At 44.0% G+C, this 25,425-nt stretch overlaps 1 protein-coding gene across 1 annotated transcript in view; it reads right to left on the bottom strand.

Moving 5' to 3' along the window:
- Window positions 1-3,662: 3,662 nt before the first annotated feature.
- nexmifb (neurite extension and migration factor b) overlaps window positions 3,663-25,425 on the bottom strand; it is a 45,726-nt gene continuing 23,963 nt past the window's right edge. The window contains exons 4-5 of the mRNA XM_086000425.1: window positions 25,065-25,408; window positions 3,663-5,719 (exon numbers count right to left, since the gene is read on the bottom strand). Coding sequence (XP_085856551.1) covers window positions 25,243-25,408 — 166 coding nt within the window. The 3' untranslated portion in view covers window positions 3,663-5,719; window positions 25,065-25,242. The remainder of the gene's footprint in view (window positions 5,720-25,064; window positions 25,409-25,425) is intronic.

Genomic DNA, 25,425 nt, shown 5'->3' with positions numbered 1-25,425 from the left:
GCCCCCCACCCCGCCACCCGATCTCAGCCAGAGCCCCCCACCCCGATCTCAGCTAGAGCCCCCCCACCCCAATTTCAGGCAGAGCCCCCCCACCCCAATCTCAGTCAGAGCCCCCCCACCCCGATCTCAGCTAGAGGCCCCACCCCGATCGCAGCCAGAGCACCCCCACCCCGATCTCAGCTAGAGGCCCCCCCACCCCGATCTCAGCCAGAGCCCCCTATCCCGACCTCAGCCAGAGCCCCCCCCACCCCGAGCCCCCCCACCCCGATCTCAGAGCCCCCCCCCACCCCGATCTCAGCCAGAGCCCCCCCACCCCGATCTCAGCCAGAGCCCCCACCCCGATTTCAGCCAGAGCCCCCCCAATCTCAGCCAGAGCCCCCCCCACCCCGAGCCCCCCCCACCCCGATCTCAGCCAGAGCCCCCCCACCCCGATCTCAGCCAGAGCCCCCCCACCCCGATCTCAGCCAGAGCCCCCCCACCCCGATCTCAGCCAGAGACCCCCCACCCCGATCTCAGCTAGTGGCCCCCCACCCCGATCTCAGCCAGAGCCCCCCCATCCCCGATCTCAGCCAGAGCCGCCCCCACCCCAATCTCAGCCAGAGCCCCCCCACCCCGATCTCAGCCAGAGCCCCCCCACCCCGATCGCAGCCAAAGCCCCCCCACCCCGATCTCAGCCAGAGCCCCCTCACCCCGATCTCAGCCAGAGCCCCCCCACCCTGATCTCAGCTAGAGGCCCCCCCAATCTCAGCCAGAGCCCCCCCACCCCGATCACAGCCAGAGCCCCCCCACCCCAATCTCAGCTAGAGGCCCCCCCAATCTCAGCCAGAGCCCCCCCACCCCGATCTCAGCTAGAGGCCCCCCCAATCTCAGCCAGAGCCCCCCACCCCGACTGCCTCCATACACCTCCCACGGGTCTTTCTGCCTCCTAGCAGTTCTCTTTTTCATGCAATGGCGTTTGTTTAATCTTAAAGCAATGCTGTATCCATCTTACGAGAAGCAATTAGCTTATCTGGCCTATTGAACTCTGTAAATGCTCTTACTATAAACACAAAGTTATTATTGCTGTGAGCCACAGTCAATCTCTATTCTTGTCAACATCAATTTCATATACTTCCCTTCATAAGCACTTCATGCACTGACAAAACTGTAGAATATTCATTCTTAAGTGATTTCAATAGAACATTTATTTACACAATTGTGCTGTATATTTGTGTTCTCCTTATTTTGGGAGGAGGGACATGAGCTTGGCAAGTTTCTGCTTTCATCGCCTGCTAATTCTCACCAGCTATTTCTCTCAGGTTTTTAAATCTGCTTATACGTTTCAGGTAATTTACCTGACCGTTTATATATTGAAATGTATTTACACAAATACTGAAGGTAATGAATTGAAAACATCGTTTCCGCTGCGCTGCATCATGCAAAATAACTCCCTATTGCCAATTTAAGCAGCCTCACCAATGGTCTGGATACATTTGAACTTTTCACATTTGGCTATGCCATTTCTTACCCAATTGAGTCAGAGTGACAAAGGCATCACCAGGATGCTTGAAATCTCAGCCATGTTGTGTGCAGAAAGCCAAATACTCTCAGTTGTTATAATTTAACCTACTTATCATCCTCCCAAGGCATCACATAATTCATCCATTTACAGCTTTTTGTTAGCACATAGTGGGCATAAGTATTTGAAAGAACCCCAAATAAGATTTAGAACACCTCAGACTGGCTGAAACAAATATGTTTCAACTACCGCCCGTAAGCTGTTCTTTCCACTTTGAGAATTTTATTAGCAGGTTCAGCAGTCTTGTTAAAGAACGCTTGTTCTGCATCTTTCAATGCTGCAGGCTTAATATTTTAAAACTAGTAAAACAGCTATCTATAGTCAGCAACAGTATATATTTTTTTTTTAAGTTGGCATTACCTGGCATAGGAAGTGCAGCTTGGAAGTGCAAGAAGATTGTGTCTTGAGTTCCGCACATTCGTTCAGTACCAAATTCCAATTTCATATGTGGAAAGGTGGTCCTCTTAGCTTGGCATCTCTTGCAATGAACAGTCACGTAATTATCCAACTTAAGCAGCCTCACCAATGGTCTGGATACATTTGAACTTTTCACATTTGGCTATACCATTTCGTACCCAATTGAGTCAATGCCCTCCCCTTTATGCTGTGCGCAGGTCATCTAGATATAAAGTGGATTTCAAAATTAATTCTAAATGGTATATGTATCTGAGATTTATGTCGTATAAATGAAAGATTTCAAGCTTGGATCTTGCCCATGTAACTGCTGGATTGTGGTCCTAATTTGCAGGTATTTAAAACGTGTGTGTGCAGGGCCAATGCGTGGCTGCATAGAGTGGAAGGCCTGGGTATTCTGCTTCTAACCTCTAACATACACAATGTTCAAAAATCACATCTATGCAGCTGAGAGGTCCACAAGGAGGGAAAACAAAGGGAGACTAGTCTCTGGGTAATACTCATACACCTAGTGGAGGTCAGTTTCACTGTGGAGTAGCGACTTAACGAAAGATTACCTGGCCACCATTTACACTACAGATGATTTGTGGATATGAAAAGAAAATATTCACATGCTTAAACATCAGTTGTTTCCTTCTCATATCTCCTTTTGTAGCATGCTTTTTCTCACTAAATGGAGGGGATGAACAGTCCATTTACTCTGTTGATATTATTCAGCCAGAAGGAGATGCAAGAGAGAAACCCATGCTGAGTTACTTGCCAACTTTCCCTGCCCTCCTGTAGAAATGGTGTGGAGATGCCGGAGTTGGACTGGGGTGGACAAATGTAAGATATCACACAACACCAGGTTATAGTCCAACAGCTTTATTTGAAATCACAAGCTTTCGGAGCGCTGCTCCTTCGTCAGGTGAAGTGGAGTCTTTATGCATTTCTTTATGCATTTCTCCACTTCACCTGACGAAGGAGCAGCACTCCGAAAGCTTGTGATTTCAAATAAAGCTGTTGGACTATAACCTGGTGTTGTGTGATATCTTACATTACTCCTGTAGAAAAGCACTTCCTGCCTCATTTCAGCCTCCACCCAGTTACCCAGCTGAGATCTGGGATGAATAGCGGAGAGACTCACAGATTTACCAAAGAGCTGATGCAGACATGATGGGCTGAATGGCCTCCTTCTGTGCTGTAAACTTCTATGATTCTGTACAGTCCTGTGTCCAGCCATTGCTGTGGAACAGAACAATGGTAAACCAACATCACGCACTGCTAAGGCACTTCCCTTTTGAGTTGTTTCTGGAATAGTCTACTGTAATAGAAGTGTGATTTTTAAAAAAGAATTTAAAAAAAATGCTTTTTCCATACGAGTCTAACATAGATTGACAACCCCAGCATTGCAAAAACTACCAATAACCGGTGCGACACTGCAGAATAGTCTGTAGGATATCTCTGAACTTCTAAATACCTCAGGCATATATGCATGTGATTTGTACTTTTTGCACTTTTATTTGATATATATCTTTAAAGGAACATGACATACTTCAGCACAATGATACCGCTTCTCTTTGTGAGCTTAAGGGGAAAAAAATTGTTGATGCCATTTAACAAAAAAATTGTAGATAACATTTGCGATCATTCCATCAAACTGTGATTGCAGGCAATAGGTAAGGTGCAGACAATAAAAAAAAATCACTAATGAGTGCAACCATTTCACAAACTTTATACAAAATAAATATTTAACAATACTTGCAGAAAACTGTTCCTTCAAACACACACTTATAAACAACTATTGAAAATTAAACCCAATGGGTTCATTAATAAGCTTACAGAGACAGTGCTATTTCGAGCAATTCCTGTATTCTTCTGAATTTCCCTTCAAAGTAGATTTAAAACTGCAATATATTATATAATTCAGAATTAAATTACTTGATATGAATGCAATGTTCAAAAAAGATAGCTGAAAAGAAACAAATAACAAACTTTTCATTCAGTTTTACATACTCTGTATGTCACGAAGTATATAATCACATTTTCTTACAGCAGTTTTGCAACATACATATCCATATTTTACAATATATATACGTACTGTAAAATATGGTTAAATATACAGGGTTTGAACATGTTACAAAGGTTGTACTACATATTACTGAATTTGCATTAAGTCCCACAAAAGCAAGTCTCAAGTAGTTCCCGAGTGCTGTATGAATCTTCTGACGGTATTACAATCTGTAACTCACTCCAACACAATTGTTAGTTATAATATATAGTGTTCATTTTTTTTTTTTAAAAAGAAAAGCTGGGGGAGTTTAGCATGCTGTAAAACACACCACTCAATCTATTGATCTCGCAACTATCCACAACAGTATTTTGAAAAAAAAAACCAGGGACACAAAACAACCGTTCTGATGAAAGTCCTCAGCTATTATTGCAAGAGAAAGGGGCCAATGAAATAGGAACATTTTTATTATCGCAAAATTACCGTCACTATATATTATATGAACAGAACAACTTGCACTGGGTTGGGTAACAAATTTTGCAGCACTTGCCATTTTTAAAATATATTTTACACGTGTGTATTTTGTATATTATATAACATACTGCAGCTTTAAATAATTAAGATTAAAGCTGCCTTTTAGGGAATGGTATTCAGCAGCAAAAACAGGAGTTTAAAAATTAGAATTCTATCAGCATCAACACCATAAAAACAACAAAACGTATTTTCCAAGTACTGTAAAAATGTAATATGTTTGGACTTTGAACAACTTTTATTTAAAAAAAAAAGTAATTTACACCAAAAAAAGTCAATTAGCTAAATTTTTTTGATGCAGGTCTGTTTCTGAACAGTAGCTTAAGCAGTCTTCGTAGAGTCATTCTTTCAAAATGTTAATTCTCGTGTTTTACATTTATTCGATAAATGACAGTATTACAAAAACGCATCAAGTTAACAAGAATAACATTTACATGTACCGTACAGCATTTGAAAGCACAAATATTTAAAACCTTTGCAACAATTACAACAAAAACTGAATGTCAGAATAATTTACAAGAGAAGGAAAGGGTCTATAAAACAGCAAAGAGCCCACAAATTTTTTTGCAAACATTTTTTGTGTTTTTTTTTTCTTTTTTTCACTGTTTCACTACACTCTTTCACGACATAATTCAGCTTATTACAAAACCTCCAACAAAATGCTTGCCTTTTTCTCTCTCTCTATCTCTCTCTTCGGTATTTTGGTTTTCCAGAGCAGTTAATGTAACTCTACGTCCTTTTATTAACACCCTGAGGAATAAAAGGGTTACGCGCACATCCAAACACATCACATCACTTCTAAGAAAAATATACACTTACAAAATATATTACAAATTGGCACACTGAAAAATATACAAGAATTTATAGACGTCAAAGTTCATTTAGAATATTTTTTTTTTAACTCTACAGATCAATATTTATAAAGCTCATTCTAAAGAAAGGCAAACAATACTAAAATGTTTCAGTATTGTATTGTGATACATCTCAAAACATTTTATTTTTACATTCCTGTGAGGTTTTTTTTCCTCTCCTTCATTTAGGAAATGCATCTCTTTTAGCACCATGAAACACTAGCAGCTCAGTGGTACCTCTGCTTCTCTTTAAGCTGTGTATGTACATTCAAATCTCAGTAGGTAGAAGTTTGAAAGGCAATAAGCAAAATAATGGCCAGAACTGCAGGCAGGCGAGTTCAGTGAGGCAACCCATTGAGTTTCACCCTGATGTGACTGAAGAAGCCAGAAAAACAAAAAAAAAAACATGTTAAAGCCAAAGTTAAAAAGACATTGAACACTAAACCTTAGAAATAATCACTCTACAATACAATATATCCTTTGTGGTAGGTAAGTGCAATTCAGATGATGGCACTGAATCGCCATCAATGAACTGGAGGCAGTTCAGTGACGACTGACACGGTTGATTCCTGAGATGAGGGGTTTGACTTATGAGGAAAGGTTGAGCAGGTTGGGCCTATACTCATTGGAATTTAGGAGAATGAGAGGTGATCTGATTGAAACATATAAGATACTGAGGGGGCTCGACAAGGTAGATGCAGAGAGGATGTTTCCCCTCGTGCAGAAATCTAGAACTCGGGGGAATTGTTTCAGAATAAAGGGTCGACCTTTTAGAACTGAGATGAGGAGGAATTTCTTCTCTCAGAGGGTCATAAATCTGTGGAATCCTCTGCCCCAGAGAGCCGTGGAGGCTGGGTCATTAAATACATTTAAGGTGGAGATAGATAGATTTTTGAAAGATAAGGGAGTGAAGGGTTATGGGGAGCAGGCGGGGAAGTGGCTTTGAGCCAAAGATCAGCCATGATCTTATTGAATGGCAGAGCAGGCTCGAGGGGCCAAGTGGCCTATTCCTGCTCCTATTTCTTATGTTCTTATGTTCTAATCCTTCCCATACTTTATTTTGAAAGAAAAGGTTCAGATGGACTGGCTTCTGGGAGTGGCGTTGAGGGAATGTTAAACTTTCATAGGCTGTTAGCATGTTGGTGGTTCAGTGCTCGAAACAGTACGATGTTGCTGACCGTTTTCCATTTGTGTCCTGATCGTCCTACAGGTCTATACATAACCCAAACACATCTCCCAGGCAGGAACTACACAGAGCACATGCAGCTATTCACAATGAGAAATGAAGCTCAGGGAGTCATGTCCCAGATTCTGGAATGAAATTGTTCAATGTTGGTTTAACTGATCTGAGTTGAAGAGCTGAGAGGCAAGAGGGTCCTTTGATTGTTTCTCCGAGTGAGTGAGAATTGGTGTGGGCGAATGTTTTTTACTGTGGGTCTCCACAGTTTGAGCAACATTACCATTCTCGCCTTTATAAACAGGTGTAATTTTTTGTCACGAAAGGCAGAACGAAAATGGGGATAGAGTAAAGAAATAATTTTCAATACCTCTATCAGATCTTTTAACCTTTTTTAAAATTCAGAATTTTAGGAACTTTAAAAAAAACGTTTCTGTATCACTTGTACCTAATTGCCACATCCTCATTTAATTCACCTCTTTTTAACCAGGATGGTATCCAGCACTATGAACCTTGAAACAGCACCTTCTTTGGGACATGATCCTATAAACTCAAACACATTGGCCTAGAAATTCGGTGGGCTGCGCCATCAGTTAGCGCCCAAAGAGGGCACTTAGTGGGTTTAGTGCCACTGGCCACGCCTCCCGCGAAATTTAGAGGGGCACTAATGGCGGTGTTAGCCTGTAGCGCTGCGCCGCCACCGATGATGTCATCGGTGTGCGCAGCGCCCCGCTACCACCCCGATCGCGATATTTGGTAGCGCCCCCCGCTGTAATGTCGGTTGCAATTTGCAACCGGTTCAGGGGGGCCTACCTGCGGCGGTAGAGGCGCAAATTAAAGGCGGTGCGGGGCGGCCATCTTTGTTGTTGGCTGCCTGCCAGCACACCTCTGCGCTCCCGTCCCCGGCCTCCTAACCCCTCCCCCACGTTGTGCAGGCTGTGTCCCAAGCGCCCGGCACTTCTCCTTGGTGCCGGGCTCTTTTGCCGGCACTCGCGATCTCTGATCGCGCTGCAGCAGGCCCCTCCCCTTTAAGAAGGGGAGGAAGGCCTGCAGTACCGCAGCGCCGCACATTGCGCTGCGATTTTCAGTTGCAGCGCCCCAAGACGGATGATGGGGCGCCTCGAGTAGCGCCGCGCTTCCGTTTGGGGCGCTCAAACTGAATATCGGGCTGGCGCTCGCGGCTCCTTCCGGGGCAGTACTTTCGGCACCCAGGCGAGACTGGCGCCCCAAATGGGGTGCCACCGAATTTCTAGGCCATTATGTTCCAGCCTTGTTTGGGCTTATGGGCTGTTTCCAAGATCACAAAGTAATTACAGATGAGGAAGGCCATTCAGCTCGTCTTAATTCATCCATCCAGTGAGAGTCTAACACCCCCACTATTGTAGAATCTAATTGTTTCTGAAATGATTCCAGAGTTTTTGGCCGCGAATTTAATGGAGGAGGCGGGACAGCTGGTTTCCGGGTTCCAGTCCCGCTCCTAGCTGCATCTGCTCTGCAGATGTGATTTTACCTTGATTGACCTTGTTAAGCCCGCCCTGCGTGGGCTTATCAGCCAATTAACAGGAAGCGGGTCTGAAGACGTCATTTGATGACGTATCATCAGCTGATTTTCTTAAAGGGACCACGTCAACATGGAGTTTGACAGTTGTTCTGTCAGTGTTTGACAGCATTGAGGTGCTACAAGCACTGACAATCACTGCACAAAGGTGAACGCTTGCACCCAGGCTCTCCAATGACTCCCTCCATATGCTTATGGAGGGAGTCACAGTATGCAGGGAGGTTATCTTCCCTTCCAAGGGCGGAAGAGACCTCCCCAGGACACCAACTTACCTTGCACCTCCACCCAATCCTCTCTATCTACTTTATCACTTCCCCACCTCACTAGCCACCCCTCACACTCAACCTCATCCTACTGCAAACATACCAACTAACAACACACAAGGGTAGACACTTGAGAGGTTTAGCCAATGTCCATGTGAAGTTTCTGGTAATGTGTTGTCATACAGTGAAATCTCTTTTTCAAAAAGTGCCCCTTATTGGACAGATCTGAGCACACCTTGAGAAGTATATTACAAAAAGAAAATACTGCAGATGCTGGAAATCTGAAATAAAAACAGAAAATGCTGGAGATACTCAGCAGGTCAGGCAGCATCTGTGAAGAGAGAAACAGAGTTAACGTTTCAGGTCGATGACCTTTCGTCAGAACTGTACTGATGAAAGGTCATCGGCCTGAAACATTAACTCTGTTTCTCTCTTCACAGATGCTGCCGGACCTGCTGAATATCTCCAGCATTTTCTGTTTTTATTTGAGAAGTGTATTACTGAGTTGCAGTGATTGTTCAGACATAACTCCCCTCCCCCCCCGCCCCCACAGGTGAGATGGCAGAAGCGATCTGTCAATGGTGAGAGGGGTTCTCCCAATGAGGTGGCACTGGACATACAGTTGGATCTAAAAATTTGTAAGCTAAAGAAATCTCTATATGTATTAAAATTGCAGTAACCAACATTTTCTGCGCTCTGAAACTACACCATCTGCAACATGGCATCCTTGACACCACTTCTGCAGCTGTCACTTTTTCACAAACATCAGAGCAGACTCAAAACACGCCAGGTTGAGCTGGCATGTTCCCCGAACAGCGGGTAACCCGTGGGGGGAGAAAGTAAAATTAGAATTAAGCCTCAAAATACTCTTAATTTGGCCCTTAACAAGCCATTTAAGTAGCTGAATTGTCTCCCATGCCGCTTGGTGTCGGGTCAGTTCTGCGCTGACAGACCCGACACCTGGGAGACTCGCGTGGAGGCGGGTTGACAGCGGGTTTCCTACCCGCTGTCAATCTTTGCAATTTTGACAGCGGACCCGCCTCAAAACCTGCCCCCCTCAGCACTATTAAATTCACGGCCTTTGTCTCTACTACTCTATCTGGAAGTCTGTTCTTCACATTGATCACTCTGAAGAAAAGTGTCCTGTAATCTGATTTGCTAAAATTACCTTTTAGTAGTTGGAACCTTGTGCTAGTCCCACCATTTAATTTAAAATAATATTGCAGATTAAGTTTTCCTATACCATTAACTATCTCATATACCTCTGTAATATCACTTCTTAAATGGCTCGTTTCCAGGCTGTAAAACTAAGGGCAGGATTTTCATTGGGCCACAGAGGCGGGATTGGAGGCGTGTGGGGGGTTAAAATCTCAAAAACGGGGGGGCACAAAATCATGCCGCCCCCAACCCGCCTCCATGCCAGTTTCAAAGGAGGCGGATACCCGACCTGTGCTGGGAGCCGCCTCCCTGAGGCGGGAAGGGGATTAGTGCCAATTAACTGCCTGTTAACAGGTAGTTAACAGGCAGTTTTTAGCCTAATCCCTATTTTTATTGCTGAAGTGTGGGATTCCCGACGGCTCCAAACCACGGCAAGTTAGCGAGGCGGACCGTCGGGCTGAAGGGCTTGGAGGGTTCGAGATGTCCGGTGTTCAGGTGAGTGATGGGTGCATGAGTGCAGAGGTAACTGTGTTTGGTGTGTGTAAAGTGTTTAAAGAAGTTTTACTTACATTTACTTACCTTTACAGCCTTCCTTCCTTCCTTCACGTCTCAGGAGTCCCTCATCTCACCGGCACAGAAAGCAGAATGGCCGTGAGCTGTCAAAAGTTGCAACATTCAGCTTTCTGTTCTGGAGAGATCTCTAAATCAGCCTGAGAGGAAGGAATTGGAAACATAGAAGATAGGAGCAGGAGTAGGCCATTCGGCCCCTCGAGCCTGCTCCGCCATTCAATGCGATCATGGCTGATCATCCAAATTCAGTACCCGGTCCCTGCTTTCTCCCCATACCACTTGATCCCTATAGCCTTAAGAAATATATCCAACTCCTTCTTGAATATATTTAATGTATTGGCCTCAACTGACTTCTGTGGTAGAGAATTCCACAGGTTCACCACTCTCTGGGTGAAGAAATTCCTCCTCATCTCTGTACTAAATGGCCTACCTCTTATCCTTAGACTGTGACCCCTGGTTCTGGACTCCCTGACCATCGGGAACATCCTTCCTGCATCTAGTCTGTCCAGTCCTGTCAGAATTTTATAAGTTTCAATGAGATCCCCTCTCATTCTTCTAAACTCCAGCGAATACAAGCCCAATCGACCCAATCTCTCCTCATACGTCATTCCTGCCATCCCAGGTATCAGCCTGGTGAATCTTCGCTGAACTCCTTCCATGGCAAGAACATCCTTCCTCAGATAAGGCGACCAAAACTGCACACAATACTCAAGATGTGGTCTCACCAAGGCCCTGTACAACTGCAGCAAGACATCCTTGTTCCTGTACTCAAACCCTCTCGCTACGAAGGCCAACATGCCATTTGCCTTCTTAACCGCCTGCTGCACCTGCATGTTTACCTTCAGCGACTGGTGCACAAGGACACCCAGGTCTCGTTGCACTTCCCCTTCTCCCAATCTATTGCCATTCAGATAATAATCTGCCTTCCTGTTTTTGACACCAAAGTGGATAACCTCGCATTTATCCACATTATATTGCATCTGCCATGCATCTGCCCAATCACCCAACCTGTCTAAATCATCCTGGAGTTTCTTGGCATCCTCCTCACAGCACACACGCCCACCCAGCTTTGTGTCATCTGCAAATTTGGAGATATTACATCTGGTTCCCTTGTCTAGATCATTAATATATATTGTGAATAGCTGGGGCCCAAGGACCGATCCCTGCGGTACCCCACTAGTCACTGCTTGCCACTCGGAAAAAGACCCGTTTATTCCAACTCTTTGCTTTCTGTCTGCCAACCAGTTCTCTATCCAAGTCAATACCTTGCCCCCAATCCCATGTGCATTAACTTTACACGCTAATCTCTTATGCGGGACCTTATCGAAAGCCTTCTGAAAGTCCAAATACACGACATCCACTGGTTCTCCCTCATCTATTTTACCAGTTACATCCTCAAAAAATTCCAGTAGATTAGTCAAGCACGATTTACCTTTTGTAAATCCATGTTGACTTTGTCCGATCCTGTCACTGTTTTCCAAGTGCTCTGCTATTACATCTTTTATAATGGACTCTAGCATTTTCCCCACTACCGATGTCAGGCTTACCGGTCTGTAATTCCCTGTTTTCTCTCTACCACCTTTTTTGAATAGTGGGGTAACATTAGCTATCCTCCAATCCATGGGTACTGTTCCAGATTCCATCGAATGTTGGAAGATGATCAGCAAAGCATCAACTATTTCTAGGGCCACTTCCTTAAGTACCCTAGGATGTAGATTATCAGGCCCTGGGGATTTATCAGCCTTCAATCCCATCAATTTCCCTAACACCATTTCCTTACAAATACTGATTTCTTTCAGTTCCTCCCTTTCATCAGACCCTATGTTCCCCGACATCTCTGGGAGGTTATTTGTGTCCTCCTTTGTGAAGGCAGAACCAAAATATGTATTTAATTGGTCTGCCATTTCTTTGTTCCCTATTATAAATTCCCCTGATTCTGACTGCAAGGGACCTACGCTTGACTTCACCTATCTTTTTCTCTTCACATATCTATAAAAGCTTTTACAGTCAGTTTTTATGTTCCCGGCAAGCTTACTCTCATTTTCTATTTTCCCTTTCTTAATTAATCCCTTTGTCCTCCTTTGTTGAATCCTAAACTGCTCCCAATCCTCAGGTTTACTGCTTTTTCTGGCCAATTTATATGTCCTCTCCTTGGATCTTATGCTATCCCTAATTTCCCTTGTTAGCCACGGTTGAGTCACCTTTTTTGTTTTATTTTTATGCCAAACTGGGATGAACAAATTCTGTAGTTCATCCATGAGGTCTTTGAATGTTTGCCATTGCCCATCCACCATCAACCCTTTGAGTGACATTCCCCAATCAATCCTACCCAACTCGCGCCTCAGACCATCGTAGTTTCCTTTATTTAAATTTAGGACCCTAGTCTCTGAGTCGACTACTTCATTCTCCATCTTAATGAAGAATTTGATCATATTATGATCGCTCCGACCCAAGGGGCCTCTCACAACAAGATTGCTAATTAATCCTTTCTTGTTACATAATACCCAGTCTAAGATGGCCTGATCTCTGGTTGGTTCCTCGACATATTGGTCCAGGAAACCATCCCGTAAACACTCCAGGAATTCCTCCTCCACAGTATTGTTACTAATTTGGTTAGCCCAATCTATATGTAGATTAAAGTCACCCATGATGACTGCTGTGCCTTTATTGCACGCTTCTCTAATTTCCCTTTTAATGCCGTCCCCAACCTCCGCATTACTGTTTGGAGGTCTATATACCACTCCCACTAACGTTTTCTGCCCCTTGGTATTTCTCAGTTCTACCCATACAGATTCCACATCATCAGAGCTAATATCCTTCCTTACAATTGTGTTAATCCCTTCTTTAACCAGCAATGCTACCCCACCTCCCTTTCCTTTTTGCCTATCTTTCCTGAATATTGAATACCCCTGGATGTTGAGTTCCCAGCCTTGGCCACCCTGGAGCCATGTTTCCGTAATCCCAATCAAATCATATTAATTTACCTCTATTTGCACAGCTAATTCATCCACCAATTAACTTGGAGTACTGATTGTCAGTGTTTGACAGCTTCAAACAGCTGTCAAACGCTGATATTTCATCTGTCAAAAGCTTTTGGCAGATGAAATGTCAATCTGTGTCATCACCTGTTGCCAGGTGGCCCTTAATTGGCCTGCTGAGCCCACTGGCTGGGCTCAACAAGGTCAATCAAGTGAAAATCGTGTGGGTTGGCCACAACTTGATGGAGGCGGGACTACAACCCCAAAAATTGTAGTCCTGCCTCCTACACGCCTCCTCAATCAAAATCCAGCCCTTTGTCTCTCCAATCTTTCCTCATAACTCAGACCAGTGACATTGGGGATCAGCATCATGGCTCTTCTCTGCACTGCCTTCAGCGCTTGAATGTGTCTTGTTTCGTGGAGACCAGAACTGGACGCAGTATTCAAGGTGCTGTCTCACCAGAGCAGTTTGATCATTATCTCCTTTGATCAGCTGTGGCTCAGTGGTTAGCACACTTGCCTCTGAGTCAGAAGGTTGTGGGTTCATAGTCCCCCTCCAGGGACTTGAGCACATAAAGCTAGGCTGACACTCCAGTGCAGCGCTGAGGGAGTGCTGCACTGTCGGAGGTGCCGTCTTTCGGATGAGACTTTAGAACCGAGGCCCCATCCGCGCTCTCAGGGTGGACGTAAAAAATCCCGTGGCACTATTTCGCAGAAGAGCAGGGGAGTTATCCCGGGTGTCCTGGGGCCAATATTTATCCTTCAACCAACATCACTAAAAACAGATTATCTGGTCATTTTCACATTGCTGTTTGTGGGAGCTTGCTGTGTGCAAATTGGCTGCTGCGTTTCCCACATTACAACAGTGACTCCACTCCAAAAGTACTTTGTTGGCTGTAAAGCGCTTTGAGACGTCCGGTGGTCTTGAAAGGCGCTATATAAATTCAAGTCTTTCTTTTTCTATTCTACTGTTTTGGCTACAGTTCAATATTCTATAACCTTGTTGGTGGCTGCTCTGCAATGGTTGCACACATTTAGCGTGGACTCTACGAAGACTCTAAGGTCTCGTTCAGCTTCATTCGCAGCTATTTTAACGCCATTCATGAAGTACGCATGTCGACTATCTCTGATAATCTATCTCAAATTGCTGCCATTTTAGCTGACTACAGTAAACAGTGAATTATTTGACAAATCATTTAGCAAATGTTATATAAATAACCCGGCTGGTGATATGGCTGTCCCTCAAAAATAACCACAAAGGTTCAACCTTAACATATTCTGAAAATTTCACAACTTTGGGACAGGGTTAATGTTCGATCCAGCCATGTGTTTAATGGATGGTTAAAATTGCAACTGGTCATGATGATTAAGGACCTGGCGTGTGTAAATTGGATACCCCATCGGTTTAATGGAAAATAAATGTTAATACAGTACTGGAAACAGAAAATACTATAAATACACAGCACACCATCAGCACCTCAAAAAAAGAGATATGTTAGTGTTTTGGGTGGAGATCCTTCTTCAGGAACTTGGGCTCTGTTCTGACAAATGGGGCTCAATTTTCCAAGCCCCAAGGAGGCGGGTTTGGAGGCGGGAGTGGTGGGAAAATTGCAGAATCGGGGGGCAGAAACCCATCCTGCCCCCAACCCGCCTCCGTGCCAATGTCCCAGGAGGCGGGTACCCGACCTGTGCTGGGAGCCGCCTCCCCGAGGCGGGAAGGGGATTAGTGCCAATTAACTGCCTGTTAACAGGCAGTTTTTTGCCTAATCCCTATTTTTAGCCCTGAAGAGTGAGCTTCCCGACGGCTCCGAACCACGCCAAGTTAGCGAGGCGGACCGTCGGTCTACAGGGGTTGGAGGGGTCGAGATGTCCGTTGTGCAGGTGAGTCATGGGTGCATGTGTGCAGAGGTAAGAGTGTGAGGTAAGTGTAAAGTGTTTTAATAAGTTTTACTTACCTTTACTTTCTCCTGCAGGCTTCCTTCCTTCAGTTCTCGGGAGTCCCTCAGCTCACCGGCACAGAAAGCAGAATGGCCGCTGAACTGTCAAAAGCTGCAGCCTCTGCTTTCTGGTCTGGAGAGAAGGACTCAAGTTAGAAGACAGATTGTCAGTGTTCGACAGCTTCATAGAGCTGTCAAACGCTGATTTTTCATCTGTCAAAAGCTCTTGACAGATGAAATGTCAATCAGTGATGTCACCAGTAACCAGGTGTCCCTTAATTGGCCTGCTGAGCGGGCTTAACAAGGTCAATCAAGGGAAAATAGCGTGGGTTGGCCACAAGTAGATGGAGACGGGACTACAACCCAAAAAGTGGGAGTCCCGCCTCCAAAAGCTCTCCATTGACAAAATCGAGCCCATGGTCTCCAAACAATGGCCCAGATTTTCTGTGGCATATGACTGCGTGCGCTCGTAAATGCCGTGCAGGTTACGGGTTTACACATGGGCTGTGCATGCGCGAAAACCCGGAACTTGCGATCTGCCAAGAATCTTCTTGACAGATCCTCCACATGCGCAGGAAATAGACATTCATTGGCGGAGAGTTGGGCTATTTGCCCAACTACTGCCAAGCGAATGCCTGTGAAACTCTTGCACTTGGTAAAAGCAGGCGTAAGGCCTCTTTTACCAGCATAAGGGTGAAAATAAATATTAAATTAAAACTTTTAAAATCATGTTAACCTTCAAAAACCTGTAAAATAAGTTTGTGTTATTTTTGGCCCCTTAAAAAATGTTTACATTTATTTTTCAAAAAATTAAATTTTTGTTTTAAATATTTAATGAAATTGTATTTTAATTAAACATGTAATGATTTTTTAAATTTCAAATTTGTGTACATGTGTTTTTTAGGGGATTCCTATTCATGCTTATTGCAGATTCCGTACGTAAATGGAATCCCCATAAGCATAATGGGAATCCCCCTTTCTGATTGATTGGGCCGGCCCACATGATCCCAGGGGTGCTTGCGAACTGCATGCGCTCCCTGGGATACGTGGGCCTTTATGCAGGCCTACGCATAGAGGCCCAGGAGCACGAGTCTCCATGGATCCAGGACCATCAGGTAGGTGCGTAGATTTATTGTGGTTCGGAGGCATCCGCCCACGGGAAGCCTCTGACCGCAAAATCAGGCAGGCCCAGTATGTTAAGCTGTGTTTTTCAGTTGTTCACACAGATTTTTTTTGTTTTTATTTCAGATTTCCAACACTTACAGATTTTCCTTTTATCTCTACTGCTATTACAGTACCGATGTTCTGTCATTAAGTAAATACTACATCAAATTGACAAAGCACTCTAAAGGCACTCAAGGCAGCACATTATTACTGAACATTATTACTGAACCACTTTTTCTTTACTCTTCCTCCTTGAACCTAAGGATAGACTCCTGTATATGTCAGCCTTGGCTCAGTGGCAGCAATTTTGCCTCTGAGTCAGGAGGTTGTGGGTTGAAGCTCTGCTCCGGAGACTTGAGCATATAATCTAGGTTGACACTTCAGTCCAGTTACTGAGGGAGGGCTGCACTGTCAGAGGTACCGTCCATCAGGTGAGACATTAAACTGAGGCCCCATCCGCCCTTTCAAGTGGACGTAAAATATCCCAAGGCACTATTAGAAGAGTAAGGGGTTTCTCCCTGGTATCCTGGCCAATATTTATCCCTCAACCCAACACCTAAAACAGAAGAACAGATCATTTATTTCATTGCTGTTTGTGGGAGCTTGCTGTGTGCAAATTGGCTGCCGCGTTTCCTACATTACAACAGTGACTATACTCCAAAAGTACTTCATTGGCTGTAAAGCGCTTTGGGACATCTTGAGGTCCCGGAGGGCGCTAAATAAATGCAAGTTTTTCCATTCTTTATCAGAAACGTATGATGAGTTCAACAATTTCAGATCATAACCTCAGCCCCTATTACATTTTTACTTATATTTTTTTCCACGCCTGTGTTTTGGATCTTCCCTTCCCCCCCTTTCCTTTTTTTTTCTCTTTCCCACACGGCAGCTGTCTCCCATCCTGCCAGTACACTTCACACCTAATCTTGCCGTCTTTTGTCTCCACTTGTCCTATTACCATCTCGTCTGGTTTTGAATACCTCTTAATGTCTCTTTTACTTCTTTTGTTCTATCGCAGCCCTGCCTTCGATCTATTTCATTTCCTTTCCAGTTTGAAAAAGGGTTAGACCCGAAACGTCGACTCTAATTTCTCTCCACGGATGTTGCCTGGCCTGCTGAGTTTTTCCAGCATTTTCTGTTGTTAGTATGACTAGGCTCTTCGGTTCAGAATTAGAGATATAGCAGTGGTTTAATTCCCTGATCTATTACAAACTGGGTAGAAATCTCACACTTCTTTAATCTGCAAGAGGCAATGCTTAACATTTTGGTGCGGGTAGGAATGGAAACAGGTACCAGCTGTAAAGATGTCGAGACAGTTGTGCTGCCAGCAGCCATAATCATTATTATTACCTTCACTTCCCAGATCTTTGTATCATTTATAATTTGCTTGCTATATTGATTTTCTTTCAGTGTGAAGAAGTTCACTAAGAACCAGGATTTGGATGTGTGTTTTTTTTTGTTATAATTAAAGTGCACTGTAGGGGCTCTGGAGAGGAGGATATTTTAATTTTGTACCTAGTGACATAAGCCAGATCACCTGTAAAGAAGGTCATGGTTTGGTGCACTTTCATAAATTGGCTTAACTACAGATTTTTATAGGCCTTTAAAAAGAATGATGATGTCCTCAGCGAATGTGCACACAAATGCACTTTCCAGTAGGAGCAGGAACCTGGCACCCTACCCCATTTTCCCCCTTCCGTACTTCAGGGGGAAACAGAGTCAATTATAGTGTCCCTGTCATTAATTGGCTATGATCAGCTGACTCAAGTGAAACCAGGGATCAAGCTTGGAACCTTCCTTGTCTGTCTGGTTCAGCATTACACCAGAGTAGTGAGCCCACCAACTGAGCCATTAAAGGAAGTCCGCTTTACTGTTGAAGCATTTTAAAAAAAAGTAACAGAAATCACTGAACAAAAATCAAAAAGGAGTCAAAGTTGAAACTAGCTGATTTTTAAAATAGGAGTTGATGTGGAAAGTCCCTTTGTAAACCGTTGCACAATGTTGCATTAAACCGGATATTAGTAATATAGTAATGTTTTGGGCAGGAGGTGACACTGGTCCATTTAGCCTAATCTTCCAAACCTCCCATCAGTTACCTTACTGTGATAACTGTGAGCATTGTAATCCTTTCCCTAAAAGGAATTTCTCCAGTCCTTTTTTAAAAAAAAACTTGCCATGGCTTTCTGTTTCACCACCTCCTCTGGCAAGCTGTTCCACAAATCTATCACCTTGCTTAAAAAAAACTACCTAAATTTCTCACTTCCTGTTGACACTCTTAACTTTAAACTGTGTCCCCTAGTTTGCCAATCCTTTGCTCAAAAGAACTTTCCCGCACCCAAATTCAACATACATGTGAAAATCTTAAAGACCCCTATCAAGTCCCCTATCTTATCTTCCCTCCATGGCTGCTAACCTCATAGTCCCCCAACCCTGCACAGCCCACTTCTACCTCCTTCCCAAGATCCACAAACAGGACTGCCCTGGTAGACCTATCGTTTCAGCCTGTTCTTGCCCCACGGAACTTATTTCTTCCTATCTCAACTCTATTTTTTCTCCCCTTGACCGGTCTCTTCCCACCTACATTCGCGACTCTTCCGACGCCCTCCGTCACTTTAACAGTTTCCAGTTTCCTGGCCCCAACCGCCTCCTTTTCACCATGGACGTACAATCCCTCTACACCTCCATCCCCCACCAGGATGGCCTGAGGGCGCTCCGTTTCTTCCTTGAACGGAGACCCAACCAGTCCCCATCCACCATCACCCTCCTCCGCCTGTCTGAACTTGTTCTCACATTGAACAACTTCTCCTCTGACTCCACTCACTTCCTCCAAATTAAAGGTGTTACCATGAGAACCCGCATGGGCCCTAGCTATGCCTGCCTGTTCATGGGATGTGGAACATTCTTTGTTCCAGTCCTGCTCAGGTCCCCTCCCTCACCTCTTTTTCCGGTACATCGATGACTGTATCGGTGCCGTTTCCTGCTCTCGCCCTGAACTAGATAAGTTCATTCACTTTACTTCCAATTTCCACACTTCCCTCACCTTTACATGGTCCATCTCCAACTCTTCCCTTCCCTTCCTTGACTTCTCCATCTCCATTTCTGGCGATCGGCTTTCGACAAACATCCACTACAAGGCCAGACTCCCACAGCTACCTGGACTACACTTCTTCCCACCCCGCTTCCTGTAAAGACTCTATTCCATTCTCCCAGTTTCTCCATCTCTGCCGCATCTGTTCTGACGATGCCACCTTCCATACCAGTGCTTCCGACATATCTTCTTTTTTCCTCAACCAAGGATTCCTCTCTACTGTGGTTGACACGGTCCTTGACCGTGTCCATTCCATTTCCCGCACTTCTGCTCTCACCGCTTCCCCTCCCTCCCAGAACCACAATAGGGTTCCCCTTGTCCTCACCTTTCACCCCACCAGCCTCCACATTCAACGGATCATCCTCCGCCATTTCCGCCACCTCCAACATGATCCCACCACCAAACACATCTTCCCCTCACCTCCCCGTTCAGCACTCCGAAGGGACCGCTCCCTCCGCGACACCCTGGTCCACTCCTCAATCACCCCTAACAGCCCTTCTCCTTCACCTGGCACCTTCCCGTGCAAGCTCAGGAGATGCAACACATGCCCTTTTACCTCCTCCCTTCCCACTGTCCAGGGCTCCAAACACCCCTTCCAGGTGAAACAGCGATTTACTTGTACTTCTTGAAATTTAATATACTGTATTCGCTGCTCACGATGCGGTCTTCTCTACATTGGGGAGACCAAACGCAGATTGGGCGACCGCTTTGCGGAACACCTCCGTTCAGTCCGTAAGGGTCACCCTGAGCTTCCGATCGCCTGTCACTTTAATTCTCTGCTTCACTCCCACTCTGATCTCTCTGTCCTCGGCCTATTACATTGTTCCAATGAAACTCAACGTAAGCTTGAGGAACAGCACCTCATCTTTCGATTAGGCACTTTACAGCCTTCCGGACTCAACATCGAGTTCAACAATTTCAGACAATAACCCCTGCCCCCATTTTTCATGCTGTATTATTTTGCCATTCCCATTTGCAACATTTTATCTTTCCTGCCTCTTACATAAGCACAGTATGTTCTTTCAATTCCTTCCTCCCCTCCTAACCACCCCCCCCCCTCGCCCCCCTATCTCTGCACCTGCTTAAAATCTGTTACATCTCCAGCTTTTTCCAGTTCTGATGAAGGGTCCCAGACCTGAAACGTTAACTCTGTTTCTCTCTCCACGGATGCTGCCTGGCCTGCTGAGTATTTCCAGCATTATCTGTTGTTATTTCAGATTTCCAGCATCTGCAGTATTTTGCTATTGTGACCCCTATCTTATCTGATGGCTCTCCAGAAAGTAACTTCCCAGGACAGACAATCTTTCTTCATGACTTAGCCCGCTAAGTTCAGGAATCAGCCCTGTAGCCCTCCACTGGACTCCATTTTTGTTTAACTCTACGGGACTGACTTTGGTTTGCCACGTATATCAGGCAGGCGGTGGCTGGAGTGTCTGCGATGCCTGCCCAATGGCTTTGCCACAAGGCTTGAACCATTTTCGTGGTTGGACCTCATTTTAGTATCAAGGCAATGTTCCCGTTAAGCCGCACAGCGGTCTGGAGGTCTTGCACAGGCCGCTCTCCGTCATTTCAATGGGAGAAACCGTGCACGCGTGAAATTTTGAATGAGCCACGCAGTCAGTTAAAGGGACCCCTCCAGAAAATTAGGGGGGAAACATTGCATCAAGGGCGAGCTGTCAGTGTGATTCGCATTATCTATTGGCAGATCACCCACTGGGAGACTTATTGGCACCAAAATCCAACTCAACTAAATTTCAGTTTGTTGCATCAGAAGCAAATTTGCTCAATTCAGAGCTGTTGCGCTGGCTTTGCGATAAACTTTTTAAAAATCCAGCTCATTCATGCATTACTCAGGATGCATTATTCAACAGTGCAACTGTACTAATAGTGCATTTTTCCAACTCTGAATTGAAACTATTTGGAAGATAAAGTGCAATTGGATACTGGATAAACTGGACAGAAATCAATGTGCTGGCTTTCTCTGCACCAATTTTACAAAGAAAGCATGGTTGGAATGGGAATTGGGTTTCAAACTGATTTCAGAGAACTGTTTACAAAGAACAATATAACCAAGGTATCAGATTCCCAGTATTCAGCCTTCATTCTTGCTTTGATTCAAATGTGCTTTCTTAGTGGAAATTAAAATTTACGAGTGACAGGTACAACTGCTAGGAAATATTTGCTGCTTCTGAAAATTATTAAATTTGAACTCTGGATTGGTTCCATGGAGATTCCTTCATTCAATTAACTTATAACTCCCGACAATCATTGATCTATGAGCAGAGATCTTCATCTTTATCTTCTCTCCTAGGAACCAGCTGAAGCACAGGTCTCCAAAGTTGAAATGTAATGAATCGGATTAGTGATTAGTTACTGCATCACCTCTCTCTCACAGACTGCTCTGACTTGAACCTCTTCAGGTGTTTAGTGGCACTATCAATCCACAATAGTACACTGTGGATGTTGGGTAAAACAATTTGTTGGCAACCAATAAAGCCAGTTAATGACAAGGTCAAAAAGCTAATTAAGACTGTCTGGTTTTTATTTTAAACTCTAGTAGACCATATCTTCTTGAAAATTCAAAGCACCAGATATCAGATGGAAGCAATATTCTTCCCAGGAAACTTAATAAAAACAGTGAAGGGTTTACACTAGGCATCTGAATCTCATTTTTAAAATCCTCTAGTGATGCACCAGTTCATACTCAAATGTGTATCTTGGTCTTTAAAATTTATTGCCTCTACCATGTATTTTTGGCAAGGTGTACAAGTTCATCAATTTCACTTTGAAAATTGACTAGTGAAACACATGGGGCAAAAGTTGTGAGGCTGTTGCGCGCACAGGCCAGAGTTCGGCTCCGCACCTTGCATTGTGTCCAGGAATGCTTAGTGTTGGGAAGACAGCGTTGCAATTCTACCATGTAAACTGTAATTTAGTAGCATTTAAGGTATTTGTGTTGGTGGGGTGAAGCTGAATGTTGGGAGTCAGTCCATCGGGCTTAATAATCACACTGAAATCTATCTGACCAAAAAAACCTCCCTATAATGCATCAAATAAAAGTATAAACAGGTTTTAATGCAGCTATATTCAAATTAATGCCTTAAACTGTGCAGAAAACCTTCAGTCTTCTTGCCTTCAACAGATTATGAAGGGGCTCGATAGAGTTGATGTAGAGAAGATGTTTCCACCTATGGGGATCCAAAACTAGAGACCATCAATATAAGATAATTACTAACAAATCCAATAAGGAATTCAGGAGAAACTTCTTCACCCAGACAGTGGTTAGAATGTAGAACTCGCCACAAGGCGTAGTTGAGGCGATTAGCATAGATGACTTTAAGGGGAAGCTAGATAAACACATGAGGGAGAAAGGAATAAAAGGATATGTTGATAGGGTGAGATGAAGTAGGGTGGAAGGAAGCTCATGTGGAGCATAAACTCCGGCACAGACCTGTTGGGCTGAATGGCCTGTTTCTGTGCTGTATATTCCACGTAATCTATGTTGAGGCAAAGAACATACTAGGATAGGTAACCAATAGTGTGGTCAAAGATATGTGGTTCAAGGAGGGTTTTAAATGAAGACAGGGGAGGTGGAGAGGCAGAGGTGTGGAGAGGGCATTCCAGAGCATGGGACCTAAAGTGGCCGAAATCATAGCCGTCAATGCTGGGCATAGGGAGGGGTTTGCACACGAGGCCAGAGTCAGAGGCCAAGAGTGTTCCGGGGGTGGGGGAGAAGATTACACAGATGAGGAAAGGCGAGGCCACAAAGGGTTAAATGTCTTAAAATTCTGCAATACTCCTCAATAAATATCGATCCAACTTCCTTTTAAATATTGGAACATGGGAACAGGATTAGGTCCTTCAGCCTTGAGTCTGTGAAATTAGCGCTCGAGTCTTCTAGTCCTATCTTACTGTCCAACTTAAACAGCCTGCTTACTTCAACTTTACCTATATCTTTCATCATGTCTCCCCTCAGTCTTTTCTCTAGTGAAAATAAGTCTAGTTGTTTCATCCTTTCTTCATAATTTCACCCTCTGAAGCCTGAAATCATCCTGGCCACCCTAACTCACCTATACGCTATTTGAGGTATAATGATCAAAACAGCACAGCGTATTCCAAGGGCTGAATTTTCCGTGGTGGTAACAGGCGCGATCGGTGGGAAAGTTGTTTTTTTTGACAGCGGGTCAGGAACCCATTGTCATCTCGCTCCCACGTGCCTTTCCCACAGGCGCGTCTGTCATCGTGGAGCCGACCCGACTTGCAGCGGCGGGGGACCCAGTTAAAATCATTATGAGGTACTTTACAGGCACTTAAGAGCCTTTGCCCCCTACTTTTTAAATTCCCCTGCAAGGCCACAGGAATCACGTAGCTCGGGAACCATGTCTGTCAATCTGAGGCGTGAGTTCCGTGGACATTGCTGCAGCTGATTACTTGACAGCTTGAAAAACAAACCAAAATAAAATCATGTTGATTACATCAGCTAACAGATTGCTGGAGATTCTGTTCTATTTGAAAAGCTACTGGTAAATGTTAATTCAGAAATTCCTGAAGGGATGCAAGTGTTACCCTGGATGGTGAGGGCAATACATTTTTCACTGGCCATTCTCAGCTGTTGCCTTCCAGCTCAACAGTAATTGCAGTGAATTGATCTGCACTATAAAAAATGACATATATCATTTAAATAAATTTTTGTGTTGTTTCTGGTCAGGTTTTTCTCACAGTATACTGTGATTGTCCAGTTATACATTAAATCAAGTCATCAACCGTAACAATTTCATTCTCATCACTCATTCCACTGGTTCAATTTGCTTTCAGTCCCTGAATATGACTAATTTAATTTTTCAGTCTGAGATTTTAGGGTGAATTTCTGCGGAAGTTCTCTCACTTGTCCATTGTTAACTTGAACGGAAGAGCTGCAGAAATCCCAGAAACACATTATAAAAACCACTTACACTGTCTGTCAGGCATTCCGCAGCTCTTCTGCTGAACTTGCATAAGATTGTAAATCCACCCCTTTACAATTACATTTAAAATCTGCTTAATTTTAAATATTACCTTTACACACACATCTTTTATTTGTACCAGTTACTGATACAAAAGTCTATAGATTTGTGACTAAAGCACCAATAACTTCCCAATTAATGTACTTTTTAAATTATGTTCTTGATTGTATTTGTAGATGGTGTCATATTATTTAATGATATTACTTAAATATTTCTTTGTCACTCATATATAACTTTTGTTATATTATTGTACAGTAAAGATTCAACACCCACTATGTTAGATTAAACTTAAAATGTAATGTGGCCAGGGTCCCGTTAAGGATCCCGACTTAAAACACGTCAAGAATGACGTCACCAGGCCCACTCCATCTCATTGAGCTGGGCAACGCGCTGGGCAGGCTTAATAGGCCCCATTAAGGTAAGTTCATTTTCAACAGTGGGATGGAGTCAGCAGCGGGGTCATGACCTGCCACGGACACCGGCCACGCCAAGGTAGGCAAAATTCTGGCCCAAGATTGTCCTCACCATTGATCTATACAATGTCAGCACAACTTGTTCTAACTTGCAACCAATACCTTCCAGATGCATTCAGATACTTAATTTGCCTGTTTAATAACCACTTCACAGTGGATGAACTATTTCAGGGTATGATCAATGATCACTGACTAACTCAGGATCTCTGAATGGGTCTCCAAAATGCTATCTCCAGAATTAAGCCTATTTGAGTATGAAATTGATCAACAAGAACCATTGGAAACATTATAGTCCAGCTCTACTTTTTTTAAAAAAAACAAACGTTTCTCAACTTTATCAAAACATACACTTACCTTAAGCCATCCTCCAATTGTCCATCGTGACCTCGTCATAGTTTGAATGGTAAGAATGTCTCCATTCAGTACATGGACAGCACTTCCTGCTTTTCTCAGGCTTGTTCCAAACACAGTATATTTCCCTTGCTTGAACTTGCGATAAAGCTCAGATTGAACACAAACCAGTTAATTCCATCTAGACTCCCCAGAGCGAGTTTGCGAGTTGCCAAGCAGATGAGGTAAGCATATTTGGCAAACTGGAACCACTGCTGAACTTGTTAGTCGTCAGTGTTTTGGTAATGATTGAGGTGCCATAATCCACAATGAGCTGCAGGTGCTTCAAGGGACTTGCCATAATATTACTGGAATAATAAGTTCA

The sequence above is a fragment of the Somniosus microcephalus genome, chromosome 1 (genome assembly GCF_052327205.1).
Source record: "Somniosus microcephalus isolate GS21.2 chromosome 1, FLI_Smic_1.0, whole genome shotgun sequence".
NCBI lineage: Eukaryota > Metazoa > Chordata > Chondrichthyes > Squaliformes > Somniosidae > Somniosus > Somniosus microcephalus.
Note: the sequence above shows the minus strand (reverse complement) of the source record. Positions and strands in the feature narration are given on the sequence as shown.